The sequence below is a fragment of the Canis lupus genome, chromosome 21 (genome assembly GCF_011100685.1).
Source record: "Canis lupus familiaris isolate Mischka breed German Shepherd chromosome 21, alternate assembly UU_Cfam_GSD_1.0, whole genome shotgun sequence".
Lineage (NCBI taxonomy): Eukaryota > Metazoa > Chordata > Mammalia > Carnivora > Canidae > Canis > Canis lupus.
In genome coordinates, this window is record NC_049242.1 from 32707739 (window position 1) to 32730898 (window position 23160).

Below are 23160 nucleotides of genomic sequence, written 5' to 3' on the forward strand. Positions count from 1 at the left end.
TAAGCTTGAAATGCTAAGGATAGAACTTCTGGCCTAATGTACATGTGCTTTAAATTTTCATCCAAACCTCGGAGCTGCAGCTGCAACAGCAGTTGGAGGTATCGCACCCGACCCCATTATCAAAGTCCGCTAAATCGAACTTAGGGTTTCAATTCAAATACACGTATTCTTACTTGACGTCTAGACCAAACGCAGTCCGGCCCTGGACGAGCCTAAGGGCTCATCCGCGGAAGGCGCGCGGCGTCGGCCTCCGCTAGGAAGAGGAAGACCACGAGGACGGCGGCGCTATCCCGGCCCCACCTCGGGACGCCATCACACAATAGCCACACGGGTCAGTCCTCGCGGAGGGCCACTTCCGGAGGGTGTGAGGTTCTGGTTCCGGGGTCACGCTGACCTTGCCACTCCCGCGACCGGAAGCACGCTCGGCTCCGGCTCCCTCCCGGGGCTCAGCCATTTCCGGCAAGGGGCGGGGCCGGACGGGAGGCGGAGAGACTCCCTGGCGAGGCGGGAGGTTCAACTCGGCCGGCGGCCGTGGGCGTGGGCCGCTGCGGAACTGGCGGCCGGGCCGACCTTGCAGCCCCGGGGTCGTGCTTGTTAGGCCGCGCTGACGGAAACGAGGTCTCTATACACACGTAAAAGGGGAATTTCCAGACTTCTCAGAATGAGCTTCCCTTGTCAAGAAGATGAGCGCCAGCTGCGTTCACCTGCTCGTACACACAAGGAAACGTTCGGGAAGAAGGGAACACAAGGCATTTCCTCGAGCTGTGGGAGGTGAGGGAGACGTCTGTTCTTGTAGTTTGAGTTTCTTGCTTAACCAAATGCATATTACTTTATATTAAAAGGGAATATAAAGACAAAATAATTCCAAATTTACCAGTAATTTGCCAGTACCGAAAAAGTAATATTTTCTCTTGATCTAGAGTTTTCATGACCTTTTACGTGACTCTGCCCTCACTTCCATAGGCAAATGAATTAAGATGTATTGGAATGCATACGACCACTTAGGCTCTAGAAACGTGCTGTGCATCAGCCTTAGAATGTAAGTTCAGGTGTTATGTTTCACCCTTGGCTCTATTTTACAGCGCGTTTTTTGTTTTACTTTTATCCCCACTTTGGTCTTTTCTTAAGACTCCGTTTATGTATCTTTATAAAGAAGTCATTTTGGGTACAAGTTACAAGTCTCCATGTAAAATAAAGGATATTATTTTTAGCAAAAAATTTAACTGAGCTGTAAATAGAATGATTTGGGGGATCCCTAATTCCACACACCATCCAATATAAGCTGGAGTCGGATAATATAATATGGCTTTCCATAATGTGGCTTTCCAAGGACATTCTTTCAAAATACTGCCTTCAAGAAGCAGGCTCCTCATTTGGACAGTTCAACAGAGCATGGTTATTTAGTTTAAAAAGCATTTAGGAAGATGTAATGGGGCAGCCTGCCCTGCTCTAAGTTACAAGGCCTATTAAGGAGAAAACCGAAGGCCTTAACTCCAGAATAGAGAGGGCCTGACACTCAATAGACAGTGGGGCTTCTGGTAGAGGAGACAGCATTATTGCCCCCTAAAGGCCCAAGGGATGTCCAAAGGCAGTTTTTAGACACTTGTTCTCAATGATTGCAAAACCATCCTCTAGGGGGGGTAGTTTGGAAATGAATGGGGCAGTTTTTGTCACTATCATGGAGGGGAAGCAACCAAGGTTGCTAGACATCCTGCAATGTGTTGATTCTAAACAACAACAACAAAAAATCTAGATCTATCTCCATTTTACACATAATTAACGCCCCCCACCCCCCGGCCCAGTTTTCAAATACTTCTCAGTTTTCCAGGATTCCAAATGCTGTTTAAGTCAGGGGAAGCTCACTGTGTTTTGCTCAGAATATTGACAGTTGTTCAGTTCTCTGGGTCACCTGGGTGGCTCAGCCCGTTAAGCATCTGACTCGTATTTTAACTCAGGCCATGATCTCAGGAATGTGAGATTGAGCCCCTCATCAGGCTCCATGCTGGGTGTGGAGTCTGCTTAAGATTTTCTCTCCCTTGCCCTCTGCCCCCACCCCCCAAAAAAGTTGTTCAACGTTCTTAACAATGGTTAACACCTACTCAGGAGAATCTGAGTTGCTAATACAACATATTTTTATCTGTGCATGTGTAGCTACTGCATTCATAGTAATTCTATGTACAAATGTAAGCATCTGACCTCATTATATCATCTAGTATAGCTGTATCCAAGCATTTACATATTTAAATGCATGTTATAACAAAATACTTCCTTTTATTTCTCCCCATTTATATTAAAGTTAAGGCATGCTTAGGTAGGTTATGTTATCTACAAATTTCATTTCAGGATAGTAAAGCGGGGAGTGAGAGTATTTGCTAGGGAAAAGGAGAGTGTTGGATCTGATACGGTTGAGAACTGTTTAGGGGTTGAGACATCATGTAAAATGGAACTTGGAAAGAAGTATTGACTGCTTTTTGTCAACCCCATACCAGGCCCCCTGAACACACCCTCCTCTTACGTTCCCCCCAAGATTTCTGTGCCTTACCCATAGTACTCACTGTATGGACCCTTGCAGCCCAACCAGACCCATTTTGTGCCAGTACGGATTTTCTGAACTAGGATGAAAGCTGTGGCCACCATAGGAGGAAGGAGTCCTTCGGGTTAATCTTAGGTAACTTAAGATTTTAAAGATACATAAAGTTTTCAAATTTTACTAAAAAAGAATTTATATCTATCTCTCTTGTGATCTGATCACATGTCTGTGAGGATTCTTTGAAGTCAAGTTTAAAAAGAGAGGGGGAGTGGGAGAAGGAAAGGAGCAAGAAATATCACCTTCTGGAAACTATATTATTTTATTGTTAAGGAATCCACTTCTATGACTATCATGAAGCCCAGGCTAGGTTAACAGTAATAAGTCCTGGAGGTAACTACACACAACTCTGGACTTCCTGGTGATAAGCACTGTCTTCTCTCTCTACCTCAGCTGAAAACTCAGACTCCTGAGGCCTCAATCTCCACCTCCCTATTCCTGGAAGATGCCAAAGCCAACTATGTAACAGGCTTTTTTCAGAAGAGAAGACGACTTTGTCTTCCCAGAACACAAGCCCTCTACTTTGCTTTAGGAGGCAGATAGCAATCCCAAACCACAGACAGGCTGAGACCTATATGGGCTTCAACAGGAAGAGGGGAGGAGGGAAGGAAACTCAGGATAAGACTCTTATCCTACTGTTTAAGTAGGCCAGGGTGGAAGGATAGGAAAGCTTTACTCCTTGAAGAGGTTCAAATCCTGCCAGCCCCAAACTGAATTCCAATGAAGAGAGTTCTAGCATATTGCTTCATCTCTCATCTTGGAAATATTCAAGGTCTCTGTTCTGTGAAGGCCTTGGGTAGGTGAGAAACCTAAACTATCCATATTCCCTGCCCTGCTTCTCTTCTTGCTTTTCCAGGGTATATAGCAGACCTTCCTGCATGCAAACCTGGGGTTCCAACAGGAGAAAACTATCCACAGAATGAGAGAAGAGCTATTGGCAATGGGCCAGGGTATGAGCAAGCCTGGGTTGGCTTTTGCCGAGTTTCACCTCACCAATGTCAGGATACCCAATGATATCTTAAGGGCTTCATACTAAACAGGCAAATGTTAAGTTCACCTAATGGTGGAGTGGAAAGCACTGAGCATTCTTGCCATCGCTGGGACCACTTGCATAGAGTCTGAACAAGAGGCAAGCTGAACAAGAACAATGACAAGGTATCTTCTAAGACCAGTCATACGGTTCAAGGCGGAGAACTTGATTTCAGGAGAGATAAGTGGCTCACACTGAAGCTAAACTCTTAATGAAGTACTCAATTCCCTGCATGATGATGTTTCATTCCTGATTGGCCTATCTCAGCCCATCCCCCAGATGAGAGAACTGTAGAAAATGAAGCCAAGGAACACAGGGCTCTGGCCCCAAACAACTGTACACTGTTTATTGAGAACACCCGTAGATGGTGGGAAGGAGGGATGCCCTGTACCGCATCGTGGCCACCACTGACTGGGAGCTGGGCCCGGAGAGCACTGGCACAGCTGGGGGTGGGAAGTGGGCTTCCCATGACTCACTGACCATCATCACAAAGGTGGGAAGAACAAGAGGCCAGGCCCGAAAGCCTGGTACCATGCTGCACATGGGGATTGATTGGCCTTTGCCTTTCAAAAACAGAGGGATAGGGGATGGGGACTACTAGAAAAAAATAGAAACTCTAAGATTTAAAAAAAAATAGTCCTCCTGTACATAACAAGACAGCATCTGCTCTCCAGGGCCCAAGACTGGCAGCAGGGGCCTCAGGCAGGCAGGCCAGGAGCCTCCAGGGGAAGATCAGTGGTTCGGCTGAGACAGTCAGCTGCACATAATTGGCCAGTCGCCAGCACCCAGCCCCTTGGGAATATACAAATATTTACCAGATTCTCTTTGCTTGTTACAAAAAGAGATAAGAAAGCTTACAGCAGATTATTTACAAACAGTATCCTGGGATATCGTGAAGGCAGAGGTGGGCTGGCTTGGAGGGTGGGGTCTGTGGGGGCAGAGCAGCCACAGCAGCCCAGAGGGTTCCAAGCTGGCCCCTCCCCAGGCTCCAGGCTCTGCAAGGCACTGTACTCCATTACTGGGAAAGGGGCTTAATTCTTCTTGTGGAGGAACTTCATTTTGTTGCCTGTGGGTCAGAGAGGGCAAGAGTGAGAAGGTTTCAGTATCAACTCTTGTAACAGCCCTAACCTTACTCTCAGCGAGAGACAGGGTTAGAAAGACTGGATTTCAGCTGTGACAGATCTGATCTGAGGCAGTGAACTATGCTAGAGCTCTAATTAGGAGACTGGTATCAATCGTTTTGGGGCTATGGGCAAGCTATTTAACTTCTTTGGCCTCAATTTTCCTTTAAACTGAGATATTCTAGGATTCCATGATTTAGCTGGCTGAGCTTTTTGAAGGGAGTAGAGGTTTTCAGAAAAGGGCACTCTGGCACCGCAATTTCTGTAGACCCCTTTATGCCTAGAGAAAAGCTCACTTGCCCCTAGCATCCTCATCTTCACTCAGGAAGGAGCACACAGAAAAAGATCTGATTTATGTAAGGATCTGTGGTTTCTCATAGTTCTGGAATTTGGTAAATACTGTGCTAAATGCTCTTGGAGCACTAAGCTGGGAACCTCTTCACCAGGGGATGTCTTACAGTTCTGTCTACAGCCCCAATATAAATACCCAGTGGCACTGGTTTAGAGTAGTCTTGGTACAGATACCTCAGCTACAGCTTCTTGTTCTTCTACATCTAGTTCATCAGTGACCATGTGACTTACCCAAACCTCGGAGAAACTTATTCATCCCACTCTGCTCAGTGTCTGGGAGTTCCTCTAAATACTGTTCCACTCGCTGCTCAAAGAGGCCTGGGGAAGAGGAGGAAGGGGGAAGAGAATAGTTATCACATGAAGGGAAGGGGAGGCCTATTGGAGGGGACCATGGGCTCAGAGAAATCAAAGATCTGTTGTTACAATTTATGGGAGCATCGTATTAGAATTCATGGTCTCATCAGACATCTCACCGCGCTCACTGCTAAAGCAAGAGGCCCTCAGCACCTTGCCTCTCTGTGTGGCCCTGAGCTGCATTCACTGAGGCAAAGATGCTACTCCTTGTTTCAGAGCTGGGCACCTTCTCTAGTTCCTCCGAGATCACTCTATCATGTTGTTCCAAAAGGTTTGTTAGACTAAATGGACTGTATTAGTGGACAGAAGACATAATAACCCTGGGTTAGACAAAAAGATCTTGATATGATTTTTTAAAAACAGTCCTAGAGTGAGCTGAGCTGATGATATAACTAGAGACAAAGTGAGCTTCTATTCTGTATGGAGGCTTCCACCAACCTCAGAGAGCTGGCTCAGTCTTCTCAAGGGCTTCTCCAACCTGTGGTTCTCAGAACCCCCTAAGTTTCTCAAGTCTGCTCTTTTTCTCTGAATAAGAAGGCATCTGAGGAGGGGATTGCATGCTGCTCTTGGGTAGAGACGAGCCCTACCAGCCACATGGCTCCAGCCTGTGCACAGCCTCGTGAAGGCAGTTATTGGGCCAAGAGGAGAAGAAAGCTCCTCAGCAGTTTCTATCAGAAGAAAGGGATATTAGGAGGCCTTGGCCCTAGCCAATACCTATGAGTTTCTACATGGTGCCTAGTTATTCAGCCTTGCGAGTAGCAGACAACTTATAGAAGAGGGCCCAGAGCTCCCAGACCCAAGCTCTTCTGGCCTTACCCTTTGCCCGACACTTTCTTAGCTCCCTGTCTTGAATGAAGCCAGCAAACATCTGAGACTCCATAAAAACCTCAAGAAAACGGCGGATGCTCTTGGAGGCCACAGACTTGCGGAAGGCCTCTCGCTGAAAGGCCCTCTCTCCTTTCTCACTCTGAGTCAGGAAGAGGGAGTAGTGCCCAACAGTCTCCACAAAGAATCGGATAAACACCTCCGACACCAGCCCATTGAGGGTATTACATTCTGGAAGAGAAAAGACAAATCTTTGAGGTTCAGGTCAAGAACCTGTCATCTTCGATGTCTAACCCCAACCTCTAGCTGGTATAGTCTCCCTCTCCCCCAAGAACTTCTAGCAGAACCACACCGAAACTTTTTCTCTTGTGTTCCTGGCATGGTAACTAGCCTCCGAGCTGGAAGGTCAGAAACTGTGCTCTGCACATGGAAGCTGGCAAATATTCACTGGGTGAATGAGTGTGGAAATCAAAGACCAGAGGATCACTTTCTCCACACCCTTCACCCTTGGTGGTTTTCTTGGCTTCACAAGAAGAGGAAGTTTCCTCCATCTCCTGCAGGGGCTCATGGCAAGGCCCCTGAGGGAGGAATAACTAGTTTCCTATCAGCAGGAAGAGTCTGATGGTTGTCAAATGTCTTTGGGTTTTCCTTCCCAAACCTCCTGAAGTAGAGAAGAATTAGAGGGAAGAAGGCAGCTTTATAGCCTGGGCCACCAAAGAAGTACCCCCAATGTTGTTTATCTTTCTGAACTGACAAAAATACCACAATACCTCAGACCCATTACTCCCTGAGCCCACTAGTAGTGAGGTAAGAGAATTCTAGGCTAGACCGAGACCAAAGTTCTATACCTGGAGCCTTGTCAACCAGAAGGGTCTGGTGTGTAGAAACAGGGTCCTGGTACCATGAGGCCCAGACCCAGAGTAGAGGGAGTCAGGGCCAGACCTATTTGTGGCAGGAGCAAGCCTCACTCACCATCATCGGAGTCACTGTCAGAGTCCTGGGAGATCAGTTCATTCTTCCTCTCTAGAGCCTGCTCCAGAGCTGCCTGTAACTTCCTCGGTAACAGCGTGTCCTCGTCATCCATCTACAGGCAAACACACGGTCATCATAATCACAGCTGACACTGACTGAGCACTTACTGTGTACCAGGCCCTGTTTGAAGGCCTTCAGTATATAATCCTATTCATTCCTCCCCAAAATCCTGATACTATTATCAACCTCACTTTACAATGAGAAGCTGAACACAGAGAGAGGTTAAGAAACTTGTCCAAGGTCACACAGATAATAAGCGGTGGAGGCCATGGCATTGACTGCCCAGGACCAGCACCCTGATGAAGTCTCCCCAGCTCCTCCATCTCCAGCTCCAAGGTGGAAAGCAGAGCTGCCTCAGGGTAGGGAAACTGGCCCAGCCTGTGTCTCAGGGATGAGGCTGGGCTATCATTCCTGTCTCTGTGTTCTGGTTCTAAGTCTGTACCTTGATGCCTTGTACCTAGGAAGGCACCTGTCAATGATGTACACTCCCAGAGGGTACCAGTGGGTTGTGCTCCTTAGTGGAGACCCAGCAGGATTTCCATAACTAACAGAGGCTTCCTGCAGTTGACAATGATAACTGCAAAACTTGACACTCCATCACATTCTGCCCCCCCAGCAATATTTCAAGGCTGGTGTTGTCACCATGCCTGCTTTAGAGATGAGAACTCTGGCTCAAAGAAGTTTGGAGGCCTGTCTGACATCATGTGGCTCAAAGGTGGCAGAGCCAGACCTCAAGTGTTCAGACTTCCAGGCTGTGTTCTTCACACTCCCAACACTGCCGTCACACCAGATGATCCCAAACAGAAAGGCAGATCATGCTGGGGTCCAGGCTTCTTAGATCAGTTTCTCCCCAACTTTGTCTATTTGTGAATATGGAAACCAGAGAACTCAACAAACCGACTATGAAGGTTGAGCAATGTGTATAATAGTGTCGGGTGCTCCAGAGCCTGCATCGAACAAGTACCTACTCTAGGGCAGGCCATATTCTGTGATGTCCTGCCCTGCTCTTACCTGTCGGATGAATCGGTCAGATCCTAGATTCACCATCAGTGCCTGCAAGAAAGAGTCATTAGTGGCAGTGGTGCAGGAGGTGAGCCCTTACAATGCCCTCCCTAGGCCTCCACACTTCCTTGATTCCCAGAGTCAGACAACAGGAATAATCTTACCCAGGCATAGAGCCCCCAGGGAAAAAGGTAAGAGCTGGGTAGAGAGGCCCAGAGGCCACAAGTGAGAAGATCCCAGTGGTCTTTGTTCATTCCTTTCCCCCTCTGGCCCTGCCTCCCCGGAGTATCTATTCCTCCTTCCTTCTTCTACCCCTCACCCCCCCTGGTTTCCCCAGATAATGGCTTACCTCCTCCACAGGCAGCTCCTTCAGTTTGGGGAGGGAGCTGGAGAGCAGGCCAACCAGGAAGGGTGTGGGACAGCAGACGATGTCAATCATGGAGGCCGGAAGGACAGGAATGAATGTGTGCTGCCAGGAGAAGGGGTAGAGCAAGGCCACCACAGCATGGGAGCAGCTGGAAAGGGTACTGGTAGATAGATAGAGACAAAGCACCTGAGCCCAGGCCCAGCACCTCTGGGGAAGGGGCGTAAGAGCGCTGAGGCCTCAGAACATCCTTTTATAGGTTACACCTCCCAGTACAACAAAAGTGCTATTGGAGTTCAGGTCTGGATCTGACCCTGCAGACTGGTGAAGCCCCCACATTCCCACTGCTCAGGGCCTCAAGGACATTAGTACCAACCTTCTTTGGGACTCGACCTAGGAACAGACATGAAGGTACACAGCAACACTTTAACTCACAAACAACTCACATATATACCCCCAAGGGCCACCCTCATGCACAGACAGGCCTAACCTAGTGGGGAAGCATCAGCTCAAGCCAGGGAATATGATGGTAAGGTGAGCAAGAGCTGATCACAAATTTGTAGTGTGTAAGAGCTGAAAGGCCCTCAGAGGTCGTCTTGTCGATTCTACATCTTATAGCTGGGGCCACAGATATGAAGGGTCAGTTTCATAAATGGCTGACCTGGGACACAACCAGTTGTCCTGTCTCCCAGCCCAGTGTGACTTGATTACTCTGAGCCTCTATCCAACCTTTCCTCTCTGTAATTTCCCCAAAAGTGGTCTAAGGACCACTGACCAAGGTGAGGAGCCTGGCACCATTCCTATCAAGCTGAAAAAAGTGCCCACTCCCATATTTATTCTCAGGCTCCATAAAACAGCCTCAGGTCTCAGTGGGGTCATCCGTGTCTCAGCCTAGAGGAGGCTCCAGGCCTCTAGACCCAGCAGCACTACAGTGCCGGCTATCTGGGCAGAATGACCGGTGCAAGAGGGGAGGAGGACCTCTAGGGTGCTGGTTAGAAGGTGCAGAAGTGAATGTAGACTCCCCACGTGTGTTGAGGGCAGTGTGAGGCACTGGCAAACAGGTGGCACACCCGGCTTGGACAACCCATCTGTTGGGAGGAGAATCAAAGGCCCTCTCCTAGGGGCCATATTACAGATGAGGAGCAGGGCCCACAGTCAAGTTTAGTTTTAAGCTCAACTTTCCCACTCTGAGCCTCTGCCTCTATTGGTCCCATCTATTAGCCATAAGAGACTTTATTAGATCGGCTCCAGCAGGGATTCTCCCCCTTTCCTGACTAATGCCCCACCAGCCAGAGAACATGGTTTTAATCCATGACAGAAGCAAACCCCCTTTCTGTCCTGCCACCCTATGGACACCTAAGATAGTTCTGGGCCTTAAGACAAAGACACAGATGTCCTGGCTCTGACAGCCCTTCCCCTGGAACAGCAGCTCCCCACACTGAGAGGACAGCCATCTGGAAAATATCTGGAAAAGGGCTGTCTCAGAGTTGAGGGACACATTGATCTCCACCTTGCCCTCCAATGGGCCTGGCTCTTTGGAGACAGGAAGTTTTGTATAACCCCTAGGGCTGTCAATGCAGAGCCTGTACACATATACGGTGCACTCCCCCACAGGCATCAAAGCTAGACCTAGAGAGACAAAGGGATTTGTGGACAACCTAACGTGAGCAACAGAACATGAGCTGGCCAGACTCGCAGAGCCCTGACCCAGTCCAGGCCTGTGTGCCATCACTGAAGTGCCCACCCTGCCCCTCTCCAGTCACAGGCAGATCCTGAGCAGGGTGGATCTCTTTTCTAAGATCCACAAGAGGCAGAACTTGAATGCTAAGCCCAGCAAAGAACAGAGCCCTGGGGTACTTTTTTTCCAGAGTGGTGCAAGAGTGTGCTCAGCTGTATCAAGGGACCTACTGGAGCTGGCTTATGGGTGGGGGTAGCAAAGAGGAGTGAGGGAATGGAACCTTCCAGAAAAGGAACCTCAGGGTCTAGGCTTTGGTAGGGACACCATGGTCTGGTCAGACCAGAGCCACACTTGCTGATGGATGGTGAACACGGGTGGAGGAGAGGCAGCAGACAGGGGCCTCATGAAGCTGCTGTACCTGGCAGGTTCCAGCTGCCAGGCTTGGCCCCTTCCTGAGGAAGCACAAGATACACAGAACTGTGGGATACAGAAACATTGAGGCTGGGGTGGAAAGTAAGGGGCCCTTTTCATTTCTAAAGCTGGCCTTCTCTGGAAAAAGCAGCCCTGGCATTTCTTCCTCTTCCTTCTCCTTGGCCAAGGATGGGCCTGGTATTCCACCCCAGTGCCCTGTGAGAGCATTCAGGAGTCACCTTCTGCTCCTCTCAGTAGCCCCTCACACAGAAAGAAAGACTCCAGGGAGCCTGGGCCTTTTGAGGACCAACCCGAAAGAGGATTTTCCTTTTCTGCCCCTCCTATCAGCACCTGGCACACAGCAGCCAGGCTAATGAACGTCCACATGACTGAATTAATTCTACCACTTGAAAGAAACCACTTCTTCCTGTGATGGAGTCTTTGACCAAAAAAATATACATGTTGCCAAGAGCTCATCCTCTACCTGCCTATCCACCCCACACATACTCCATGCTACAGTTTAAATACTCGTGCCCTCCAAAATTCCTATGTTGAAATCCTAAACCCCAAGTAGGAGGTGTGGCCTTTGGGAGATGCTTAGGTCATGAAGGTGGGGCCCTTATAAATGGGATTCATGCTCTTATGAAACAGATCCTCCAAGGGACACCTGGGTGGCTCAGTGGTTGAGGGTTTCTGTCTGCCTTTGGCTCAGGGTGTGATCCCAGGGTCTGGGATCGAGTTCCACGTCGGGCTCCCAGGAGGGAGCCTGCTTCTCCCTCTGCCTATGTCTCTGCCTCTCTTTGTGTGTCTCTCATGAATAAATAAATAAAATCTTAAAAAAAAAAAAAAAAAAAGAAAAGAAAAGAAACAGATCGTCTGACCTGCTCACCCCTTCCACCACAGCGAGAAGGCTCTGGCTATGAACCAGGAAGTGGGCCCTCACCAGAATGTATCCATGCTGGCACCCTGATCTTGGATGTCCAGCCTTTGGAACTGTGAGAAATACATTTCTATTGCTTACGAGCCACCCAGTCTGGTATTTTCCTGAAGAGACTGAGACACTTTCTTTTAAATCTTGACTGCCTAGTAGAGCTCGACACCTCCCACAACACCTCATGCTCTGTAACCCTTCTACCCCCTTCTCACAGCCACAACCAGATCTTGGCATCTGGGACTCCTCTAAAGTCATAAATGCCAACGTTTTGGACCAAGACCTGTGATCCAGCCAGCTCTTTTCTCATTCCTCTTACACCAGCTCCCGTACCTCATGGGTACCTCCTGTCCCCAGACATCTTTTCCCTCTCCTAGTTTGATTGGCCAAGGTTCCCGCAACCAGTCTCCTCCCGGCACCCTCAATGCCTCACCTTGTCCTTTTCCACAAGTCTCCCAGTGCCTTCTCCAGGTGATACCCAGACTGGCTCCTCCCTGGGGGCTCTGCTCTTCTGACCCCTAGTCAGTGCTCTTGCCCCTTCCTTACATGGCTCTGCCTAGAGTTCATCACTCTCCTCGAACTCAACATCCCACAGATGGCCTTGCCTCCCCCTCCAGAGGAAGTGCAGCCATCAGCCAGAAATCTTACTCCACCTTTCTCCACATCAACATATTTGCATCTGCACACTCTCGGTTGGAGTGAAAGAAGAAATGTCCCATGTCTTCCTTCAGGCCAAGTCCTCCCTTGGGTTCTCAGTCCTGTCACACCAATACCACAGTAGCTGGCACATACCAGGGCTCATAAATACATGTCAGACTAATTAGTGGACGTGCCTTCCCCCCTCCTCACCTTGCCCCGCTGGGCCTTACCTGAGCTTATCTGCCACAAAAATGACCCGGCGCTCCAGCAGCAGCGAGGCAAAGATTCGGATGAGCTGGCGCACACTGAGGCAGGTAAAAAGGCACTCGAAGTCCACATGCTCCAGTCGGGAATCCATAGGCCGCCGCAGCTCTAACACCTGCAGGAGAGCGAGGGGGGAAGTGGGTCAAGACAGATGAAATGGGTATCACTGCTGGGTCCCACACACGGTGACGGACGGGCCATAGGCTTCTCTCCCCACCCTCTCTTTCCCAGGTTTCTAATCTACCCTACACAGCTGTGAGACCCAGGCTCCCTCTCCCCTCATACCATAGCCCTGTGCCCACAGCACTCAGACCCCTAGGCTATGAGCGAGAGGAGTAACCAGAATGTGGGGGAGGCTCTAGAAGGAAGCAGTCGATGAAGCCATCTGCATCACGAGGGTGAGGAGACCACACAGCTTGCCTATGGGGTACTCCCCGCCCCCTGGCCCATCTCCCCGGGGCAAAGGTCTTGGCACCCATACTGACCAGACCCCACAAATAACTGCTGCTCCCCAGGCCATAGGAAGAGCAGCATCTCCATATCCCTTGACTGCCATCTCTCGAGAGGCAATGCCAGTGCCCTTGTTGCCGTGTCCTCTCCCTTTCCTGCTCGAGCTTCCTTCCAGAGGTTGTGTTTGTCCTACCATTCTGGCCTCTATCTCTGTCAGCCTATCTAATCTCTGTGCCAGGGACAAGGAAAACACAAGGAAAGGGGTGGCTAGTCCACAGCCGTGCCAGGACGCAGGACTTTATCAGGGCCAGATCTAGCCGTGCTCCCTCCAAAGGGGTGGCAAGGCCACTCCCAAGGTCAGCGCTATGGCACAAAAGCCACTTCCCCGGGGCAGTCCTGAGGGTGAAGGGTAGCAACTGACCGTAGCAGTGAGAGCAGGGAGTACTGCTGATGCTCAGGCCATCCTGAAGCAGGTGTCATGGGGACCTGCCTAGAGTTCTTTTCTGAGGGCTTTTACTCCACATCATCTCACTTATTCCTCAGAGTTTAAGTAAGAGAAGTTCAAACTCCTAGCTCAATACTCATCCCTCTGGCTCCCGGAGAAGCGGCAAAATGGGTACAAGTTGCCCTAACAGTCAGTGTACACTATCTTTCCCAGCCATTGGTGGGAAACTCCTAGAAGGCCCAGTGATGAGCACAATACTCTGTGCACACAAAACACTCAGTGAATGTGGCCTGAAGGAAAACCATACCACAATGACACCAAAGGCCTCTGTCTCCCCTCCCATCCTTGCCCCCAGAAGTCACAGTGATGTTCCCTCACACCCCGCCACCCCCAACAGGCTGCCCGCAGTCCACCAGGCTCTGCTCTGCAGCACAGCACCACATGCCTATTACCCTTGGGGTCCAGGCTCCCTTTAGGTATGAGAATTCACGGAAGCAGCCTGTGGGACTTGGGCCTCGTTGCATTCATCCAGGCCCTCAAGGATCGCAGTCCAGTGGGGCTGCCTGAGTCTAAGCAACCACAGCTGTGAGACTGATGTCAGGCAGGGAAGCCACGATTCACATCTGCACAGGGGGCCACGAGCACATAGAGGAAGGACAGCAACCCCAGCTGAGGCAGGGAGGGGCTGGGGCAGAGGCTCGGAGCACAAGATGCTTCATTTGGGCTGTCCGAGGAGAGAAGGGGAAAGTCTTTGGGGCAAAAGGAAGCAGGGTTTCAGGAGAGCAAGCAATTCAAGTCAGAGTGAGGAGAAGTGAGGCTGGTGAGGGTGGGGCCATCCCGAAGAGCCCCCAGGTTGCTGCTGGGCTTTCAGGCAGGGCCAGCCCTCGTGCACCAGGCCTCTCAAGCAGACTAAAGTCCCTCCAAAGGAGGGTGGGAGACAAGAGACCAAGAGAAAGCCCAGAAATGGCAACCATGCCAATGTCAGCACCCGCAGTGCCCCCTTAGTCAGACCCTCTCCCTCTCTCAGCCACAATCAAGTCCTTTCTTCCCTCTCCTAAAACCCAGCACCAACCTCCCACTCTCAGAGGATGACCTTCTTTTCCATTTTGAGAAAGCCAAAGCCATCAGATGAGAAGCCCTGGCCCTTCCTTGCCATCACACAAGGAACTGCCCGTCTCTCCCAACAGAAACCAGTCCCTCCCTGGATCCCACACCCTGCTGCCTGCTGGACCACCGTCTGACTCTCCGCTCCCTCTCCTGCTTCTTTCACCCTCGGCTAGGCCACTCCCACCAGCCTTCAGACAATAACCTTCAGCAAACTCCCCGCTCTCAACCACTGCCCCTTTCCCTAGCTCTCTTCACAACCAAGGCTCTGGAAGAGAAGTCCATACAGGCTGTTTCTACTTTCTCACCCCTATTCACTTCTCAACTCACTCCACTCAGGTATCTGGGCCCCTTGGGCCCCGCTCCACTGAGATCCGCTCTTGCCAAGGCATCTTACCGTTTCTCACTCTGACCTCACCTGATCACCCCTTCCTTCTTAAAATGCCCCCCTTCCTTGCCTTCCAAGCCACAGCCTACTATTCCTCTGTCTTCTCACTCCTGAGCGTTGCTACTCCTCTTCTGCAAGATCCTCCAATGTTGGAGTTCCCCAGGTCCAAGGAGGACTGGGTCCAGGCTCTCTTCTCTTCCCCAGCTACACTTTTGCTACTACATGTCTTCTCCTGAGTGCCACACAGGTATCTTAAACATAACACATACAAAATCTGCCTCCCCCGCCTCCTCCTCAGAGCCTGCTCCCTCTACAGGCAGCACTCCAGCAGCTATCTTATTGCTCAAGCCAGAAAGCTAGGAGCTAGTCCTAAAATCTCCCTAACATTCCATATTTCCACTCAACACAAAGTGCTTCTGATCATCTAAACTACATCTCTGGGGCAGCCCCGGTGGCACAGAGGTTTAGCACCGCCTGCAGCCCAGGGCGTGATCCTGGGGACCCTGGATCGAGTCCCACGTCGGGCTCTCTGTATGATGCCTGTGTCTCTGCCTCTCTCTCTGTCTCTATGAATAAATAAATAAAATCTTTAAAAAAATAAAATAAAATAAAATAAAATAAAATAAAATAAAATAAAATAAACTACATCTCTGGGACTCCTGGGTGGCTCAGCAGTTTAGCGCCTGCCTTCAGCCCAGGGAATGATCCTGGAGTCCCAGGATCGAGTCCCACATCAGGCTTCCTGCATGGAGCCTGCTTCTCCATCCGCCTGTGTCTTTACCCCCCCCCCCCTCTCTCTCTCTCTCTCTCTCTCTGTGTGTCTCTCATGAATAAATAATTAAAATCTTAAAAAAAAGATTTAAAAAAATAAATAAAACAAATAAATAAACTACATCTCAAATCCACCTACTTCTCCTCACCTTTCCCAGCACACCTTAATCCAAGCTACTACCATCTCCTGCCTATACTACTACTGCAGGACAGCCTAGCCAGTCTCCCTGTTTTCACCACAGCAGTCCGAGTGAGCTTTCTTTTTTTTTTTTTTTTTTTAATTTTTATTTATTTATGATAGTCACAGAGAGAGAGAGGCAGAGACACAGGTGGAGGGAGAGGCAGGCTCCATGCACCGGGAGCCCGATGTGGGATTCGATCCCAGGACTCCAGGATCGCGCCCTGGGCCAAAGGCAGGCGCCAAACCACTGCGCCACCCAGGGATCCCCGAGTGAGCTTTTAAAACTACATCTCCCATCTTCTAACCCTGCTTTAGATAAACTCCACAATCCTTACCTTGGCCTAGCAGGCATACCGTGATGTGGCCCTTGCTGTCTACCATGCTTCACTCCCCTTTCAACCATCGTCACCTTTCTTCAGCTGCTTGTCACTATGCCATGTTCTCTATCTACCTGGAATAATGGTCTCCCATCTAAACCCTCCTCTTTCAGTATCTCTCCCCTCTTCATTGAGCTGACTCTACTCAACCCTAGTCACTTCCTCAGAGGAGACCTTCCTGGGGCCCAAACCTAAAGCAGATCCCCTGTCTCATGTTCTCATTCCCGTGCCTGTACCTGGCACTTGAAACATTTAGGAATTATCAACTTAGAAGCAGACGTATGTATTTAATATTGGTTGCTCCCACTAGATCGTGAACTCCACAAAACAGCTGTGGCCCACTGCAACTTCATGCCTGCTCCGGGGTCTGGTGCCATCCCTGACTGACTGAGTACTGTTGGGAAATACCCGATGAATGAATGAAGGAGGGCAGGTGGAAAGCAGCTAAGTCCAAGCGGGTCAGGGAAGGCCCCCTAGGAGCTGCAGGGAGTTGGGCCCCCATTACAGTTCTATCATTCACTTTTCCAGTCCCTACTGATTAGCTACACACACATGGTGAGCGAGGAAGGGGCCGTGCTCTGCCCCTCCCAGGGGCTGCAGCCTTGGCGAGGCAGGCATTCCTCCAATCCCCATCCATAGTCTGAGGGAAGAGGCAGCAGAAATCCCTACCTCATTGCCAGCACCTGGAAGAAAGGTCTTCACTTTGATGGTTTTCCCGGGGGCAGGGAAGGGCGATTCCATTAGACTTCTCATGAAGGGATAGACCAAGGCAGCAGAGATCCCACGCCGGCGCTCCACCTCATCTAGGACCTGTGCCCACCACCAGCAGCCCAAAGAGGAAGGGTGTCAGGGCACTGCCCTTCCCTACCCTCCTGGGCAAAGAAGAGGGTGGCCTGGCCTCTGACCAACAAGGGTCAAGGGGTACAGGAGGACTGTCCCACCAGCAGCCTTACATTCTACCCTGCCTGCTTCCCTTGGCACTCGATGACTGCTCTGCTCTCTAACTCATCCTTGCCTCACACCCAGGAGCTGGGCAAAGGAAACACCAGTTGCGAGCTGGGTCCCTGGGCACTTGGCTTCTCCAAGGGGGTCTGGTGTCTCTGTCCCCAAGGACTCTGGCTCTGCCCATGGCCCAGAGTAGACATTGGCAGACCATGCTGGTGCAGGAGTTGGGGAGTTGCCAGCTGGCCAGATGGGGAGCCAGGCTTGGGAATAGGAAGGAGTCCAAGAGCTCCCTGTACTTGCTCTTGCATTCTCTCTCTCGCACCCGCTTGCTCGTTTGTGCGCACAGGTGGTTTTCTCATCTAAGCAGGCTACAGATACTCCTAAGGGAGCTGTCAGCTGGGAAAAAGGGGAGGGAAGTAAGCCAGAGCCCTCTTACCTTGGAAAACAAGCCGAAGCAGCCAAGGCGGCTGATGACACAGTATACCTCTGGCAACCGAGGCCCTTTCCCACTTGGCTGGGTCGGGACGAGGCGGAGGAGAAATAGACAGATACAGAGAATGCATGATTACCACATCTGGCTCCTCTTCCTTGGGAACTGAGAACTAAGGACTGATCTAGTGGACAACTCCAAGCCCCTTCTACATCGCAACTCAACCAGGCCCCCCAGAGGAAAGGCTGATACTCTTCAGGGGCAGGTGTCAGCCTCTGCTGGGTCTTCCCACCCGAGGTGCCAGGCTCCTGCCAAGCTCCTCCCAGGAGGATGCTGACAGAGGCTGGCAAAAGAGGCAGAAGCTATGGGGTGATTTATGGATTTACATGGCTAAAGCTGGGAATCCAGGGGATGCAATAGTAACAAGAGGGCCTTGTGCACATTCCTTGGAGCAAGCCATGGAGTCTGTCCCTCACAGGGGACATTCTATAAAACATTCCCATTCTAGGTTCCCCTTGCCTTCCTTCCTCGATCCACCCCATTCTAGTAAGATAGAATGAACACAGAGAGGGACAGCAAACTACTATTTATTGAATATTTATCATATCTGAGTCCTGGGCTTGGTACTTTGCAAACGGCCTGAGATAGGCACAGACACTATCATCTGCATTTTACAGGTGAGTAAACTGAGTCACAAAAATATTAAGACATTGCCCAAGGGCATGCATCTAAAAGTCGTGGAGCCAGGACTCTGTTTTGGACTCTGATGTGCTGTCTTACAGGTAGAGTCTGTTGCCTGCCAACAGGACAGAAGATAAAAGGAGGCAAAGACACAGACCAGAGGTTTGCTAGGAGCGCAGAACAGAGGAGAAGGGGCATTGAAAAGGTGAGTGGCTGGAGGAGATGTGCACTGAGAGCTCCCCAGGCCTGGAGCCCCCAAATGCGGGTTGGGGTGAGTCCACAGGAGTCTACTTCTCCAGCCAGGGGCTGGCAGGGCCCTGTGGCTGCCTCTGGCTCCGATGCCTGAATGCCTGGCAAGGCCGAATAGGGAGGGAGCAGAGCAGCAGGTGCTGGCCCCTCATGCAGGCTGCTAAGCAAATGCAGATGGGTCTATTTCAGTTTCCAAACCTGCTGGCCACACGTCACAGATCTAAAGAGAAGGCTGTTTTGTCCATATTAGGCCTGAAACTCACTCCTCTCTCTTTCCCTCTCCCCCGCCTCCCCTAAAGCCCCAAGTGATTAAATCAAGTATGTGGGATTTGGGTTAGAATCATTGTGTCCAATCTGCAGGAATGCCGAGCTAGTGCCAGCCCCCTTGGCAGGGGCCCAGCCCAGGCCCTCTCCGAGCACGCCAGGACAAACATGCTCTTCCCTGGGGGCAGCAGGCCCGCTGCAAAGGAGCGGCTCTGTTCCATCACTGTTCCTGCAACGCCAGCCTTCAGAATGCTCCTCTCTGGGCCCAGGTAAACCAGGGGGCTGCTGGCCTCTGCCTGGCTCTCCACCGGGCGTCCGTCCTGCTCCATGTTCCCTTGGCCCTACTCCCTGGGCATTCAATATCCAAATATTCCTCCTCCCCAGACTACTCTTTGGGGTGATCCAAGACCATGAGACTTGGTGTTAAAGAACTTAAGAGTCAATCCTGGCTCTGTCTCTCACTGGCTGTGTGATCCAAGTCTTAGTTTCTTACTCTATAGAACAGACATAGTAATACTCCATAAACCATTACAAGGATTAAAGAAGATGACATACTTAAAAGCAGCCAGCCTGGAACATAATAGGTCCTAAATAATAGTTTATTCCCTTTGCCTTCCCTTCTACATCCAAAGTCCAACCTCCTCTACTAGACTATCGAAAATTCCTTGAGGATTGGATTGGATTCATGTCTAACTCCTCTTTAAGTGCCTTTAACATGTTGCCTGACCCTCAATAGGAGTATGGTATGGGTTTCAGAATGAATGAATGAATGAATGAATGAATGAATGAATGAATGAGTGAGTGGCTCAGAAACCTTCATTTGGGATCCCTGCTATGACCCTTGCCTAGCAAGGATCTGCTTCATCTGTCCCTAGACTGGCATCTAGTGAGTCCTTGTCCCACTAAGGCATGGGAGCCCTGAAACACTGCTCACACCCCAAACCAACAACATCCCAAGTGAACTCCAGGGGAGAGTGCAATAGGACTCTCTCTTTACCTTACCTCAATCTATTGCCTAGGACTAGTGGAAAGGGAGATGAGGAAGGGCTCCTCTCTATATAACACGGCTTAGATTTTCAAAACCCTCCCACTCCCCTCTGTTCAAGGCCTGTCTTCCAGAATCCCATAAAAGGTACTGCTCAGCCCCTCCTCAGCCTCCAACACTAGCAGACCACAGACAGGATGCCCCTTTACATAGCTGGCTAGGGCATGAGGAAGGCTGGCCTCTACCCCTGTCTGATGCACACACGTACTGCTGGGGTGATATGATCCTGCAATCCAGCATCAGCAACCAGAGCCCGGAAGTCCGAGAGAAACAAATGAGATGAAAACGTGTAGGAAAGTTAAACACATATGACAGCCCAGCAGAAGATGATCCACTCTCACCTCTTATTGCAGATTATCTTAGATCCTGGGGCCTAATCAGAGGGGTCACTCTAAGTCCTGCCATCCCAGGAGTGCCTTAACTGTGTGTGTGTGTGTGTGTGTGTGTGTGTGTGTGTGTGTGTGTGTGCATGTGTGCGTGTGTATGTGTCAGGGTGGCCTCAAAGAGCATACAAGGAAGCAGAATGTAGAATCTCATACAAGCTAGAGTTAAAGTGCAGGTGCGCCCACATATACACACACTCACACGCTCTGCAGCCCAGCCCCCCAAAGACTGAATGGCCCTACTCACCAGTAAGCGCCTGCAGTAGCCAAAGCGTCTGCTGCCGTCTTCCCCAGTCAGCATGAAAGAGAAAGTCTCACTGGAACGGGGAGGGGTCTGGCATCAGAGAAGGATCAGAGGACCCAGGAAACAGCACCCGAGGAGAGGGAATCCCTCCCAGGGAGGAGGTGAAGGGCTAGGCTGCTGTAAAAGCAGAGGCAGAGACTGGGGTATGTCCCATGCAGTTACTCCCGCTGTGAGAGTAAAGGAGCTATGCCCTCTTCCTGCCTCCAGCCAGACCAGGCCAGGCCTCACCTGCTATACTCTGACACAGGAAGCCAGTCCTTGGCATCAGGGAAGCAAAACTGGGGAATGGCCTTGAGCCTCTCCTCTGCCTCCCGCATCTGCTTGGTGGGTCGGTCCAGCTGCAGGGAGAGGAATATGGGAAGAAATAGACGAGAGAAGACATGGATTCTGGGGGTGGGAGGGGGTAGCTGAGAAGCATCTCCTCCCCTGAGAGCTCTAGATGGCATCCGACCAACTGGCATGCTTCTCAGCAATCCTGTCCCCATTCTGGATTCTTACGGAGAGGCCTGGGTGTGAGCTGAGTCATCATTTATTCATTGAGTATGTGCCAAATGAGCGCTTTCTATGTGGCACCTGGCCCTGTGTCATGCGCTGCGGCTGCTGATGGAAAACAAAGTGGGCGAGGTCCCTGTCCCTGCACATTCTGGTCAGGAGAGTGAGACAATCAACAACAAAATCTCCAACGGTACCACAAAGGGAATAAACAGGGTGCTATGACAGAGAACTGGGCAGGGGGAGGGATACTTTAGGTATCTGGAAAGATCTCCTGGAAGAGGTAGTATCTGGGCAGAGAACGAGGAATGAAAAAGAGCTGGCAGCCATGTGCAGAGCTGAAGAAAGAACATTCCAGGCAGAGGCAGAGAGCAAGGAGGCCAGGTTGGCTGGCTGGTGATGGGCAGGGAAGGTGCAGTAAGAGGGAAGGCAGGTGGGGGGATGGGGAGTGACAGCCAACGGGGTACAGGGTTTCCTTTTGGGTGATAAAAATGTTCTAGGGGCACCTCAGTGGCTCAGTCAGTTAAGCGTCTGACTCTTGGTCATGATCTCATGGTCGTGAGACTGAGCCCCGTGTCGGACTCCATGCTGAGTATGGAGTCTGCTTCAGATTCTCTCTCCCTCTCCCTCTGGCTTCCCTTCTGTTCTTCCCCTTGCTTGCTTGCATGCACACTCTCTCTAGAATAAATAAATCCTTTTTTTAAAAAAGATTTTATTTATTTATTCATGAGAGACACAGAGAGAGTGAGAGGCAGAGACACAGGCAGAGGGAGAAGCAGGCTCCATGCAGGGAGCCTGACATGGGACTCGATCCCGGGTCTCCAGAATCACACCCTGGGCTGAAGGCAGCGCTAAACCACTGAGCCACCCAGGGATCCCCAATAAAATCCTTTTTAAAAACGTTCTAACATTGATTGTACAACTCTGAATATACTAAAGTCATTGAATTGTACACTTTAAATAGCTGAATTATACGGTATATGACTCAGGTCTCAAAAAAAAGTTGTTAAAAAAAAGAGAAAAAAAAAAGTAGAAGTACCTGGGGGCCCTCCTGCAGGCCCCTTGCCATCCTTATAAACAATTTGGGTTTTATTCTAAGCCTACTGGGAGGCGTTCTGTGAATAAGCCCTGGCCCAAACCCATGCCCCTGAAGCCAACCCTTTCTTCCCTGCTAACCAGCAGGCATCAAGCTCAAGGCTGCCACAGCTAGGTGAGTGGCTGTGGCAGGTAAAGGATCTCTCTTGCTCCACAAATGGGCCAGGCAGACAGGAGGTGCCAGAGGAGGGGTGGGATGGGGAAAGATGGCCTCACCTTGGGAAACTGGTAGGAGACTTCAGGGAGGTAGGTGTTTCGAGATGGCTTCTTCTTGAGGGACACCACCACAAAGTACTCAAAAAGCTCCCGCTCCTGCCACTCGAGCAGTTCCAGCTCCAGGGTCCGATAGCTGGGTGCACGCTTCAACATTGACTGGATGTGGACCAGGCGCTGCGTGTGGGCTGGGGGCAGGTCATAGGTCAGGGGACAGGCAGGCTGAATCCGCACGGACCCCAGATTAGCCTCCCTCCACCCAGTCTCAGGCTCTGCCACTGTGGACCACCTCTGAGTGCTGAAGCCCGGTCCTAGCTGGGTTGGGGGTTGACGTGGCAAGAGCAAGGTGTCTACACCTGTGAGAAGGCTCTACCCTGCCACAGGAAGCTACTGTACTGGGCCTTCTAGGAGCTTCTGGAGGCTGGGCTGGGGCTGACAGGACTGTCTAAGCCAGGTAAACCCAGACATGGATGCCTGGCACCCACCTACCCCTGTGTAGTACCAACAGGAGAAGATAAGAACCTCCACGAAGGCTTTATCCTGGGCCCCTCTCAGAATCCCTGGACTTGGATTCCTTGTCCCTGTTCCAGGCCCAAAGGCCAGTTGCCCACTTGCCTGGGGGACTGGTAGAGGAAGGAAGGAGGGAGCCAGCTCCCACATATGTTAACCATCCAGGAAAGTCTAGGTAGGTTTCCCAGTAGAGAAACAACAGATTTATCCAAGGCTGCTGGAACGGGAAGTTCCCAAAACCTTT

At 50.7% G+C, this 23160-nt stretch overlaps 1 protein-coding gene across 6 annotated transcripts in view; it reads right to left on the reverse strand.

Annotated features, from left to right (window-relative positions):
- Positions 1-3936: 3936 nt before the first annotated feature.
- DENND2B (DENN domain containing 2B) overlaps positions 3937-23160 on the reverse strand; it is a 163545-nt gene continuing 144321 nt past the window's right edge. For all 6 annotated transcript variants that reach the window (XM_038568992.1, XM_038568990.1, XM_038568991.1 and 3 more), the window contains 12 exons: positions 22410-22594; positions 20835-20944; positions 20550-20619; positions 17687-17764; positions 16975-17115; positions 12556-12704; positions 8652-8829; positions 8312-8353; positions 7241-7352; positions 6260-6499; positions 5321-5407; positions 3937-4683 (listed from right to left, as the gene is read on the reverse strand). In XM_038568992.1, the coding sequence (XP_038424920.1) occupies positions 4649-4683; positions 5321-5407; positions 6260-6499; positions 7241-7352; positions 8312-8353; positions 8652-8829; positions 12556-12704; positions 16975-17115; positions 17687-17764; positions 20550-20619; positions 20835-20944; positions 22410-22594 (1427 nt within the window). In that variant the 3' untranslated portion in view covers positions 3937-4648. The remainder of the gene's footprint in view (positions 4684-5320; positions 5408-6259; positions 6500-7240; positions 7353-8311; positions 8354-8651; positions 8830-12555; positions 12705-16974; positions 17116-17686; positions 17765-20549; positions 20620-20834; positions 20945-22409; positions 22595-23160) is intronic.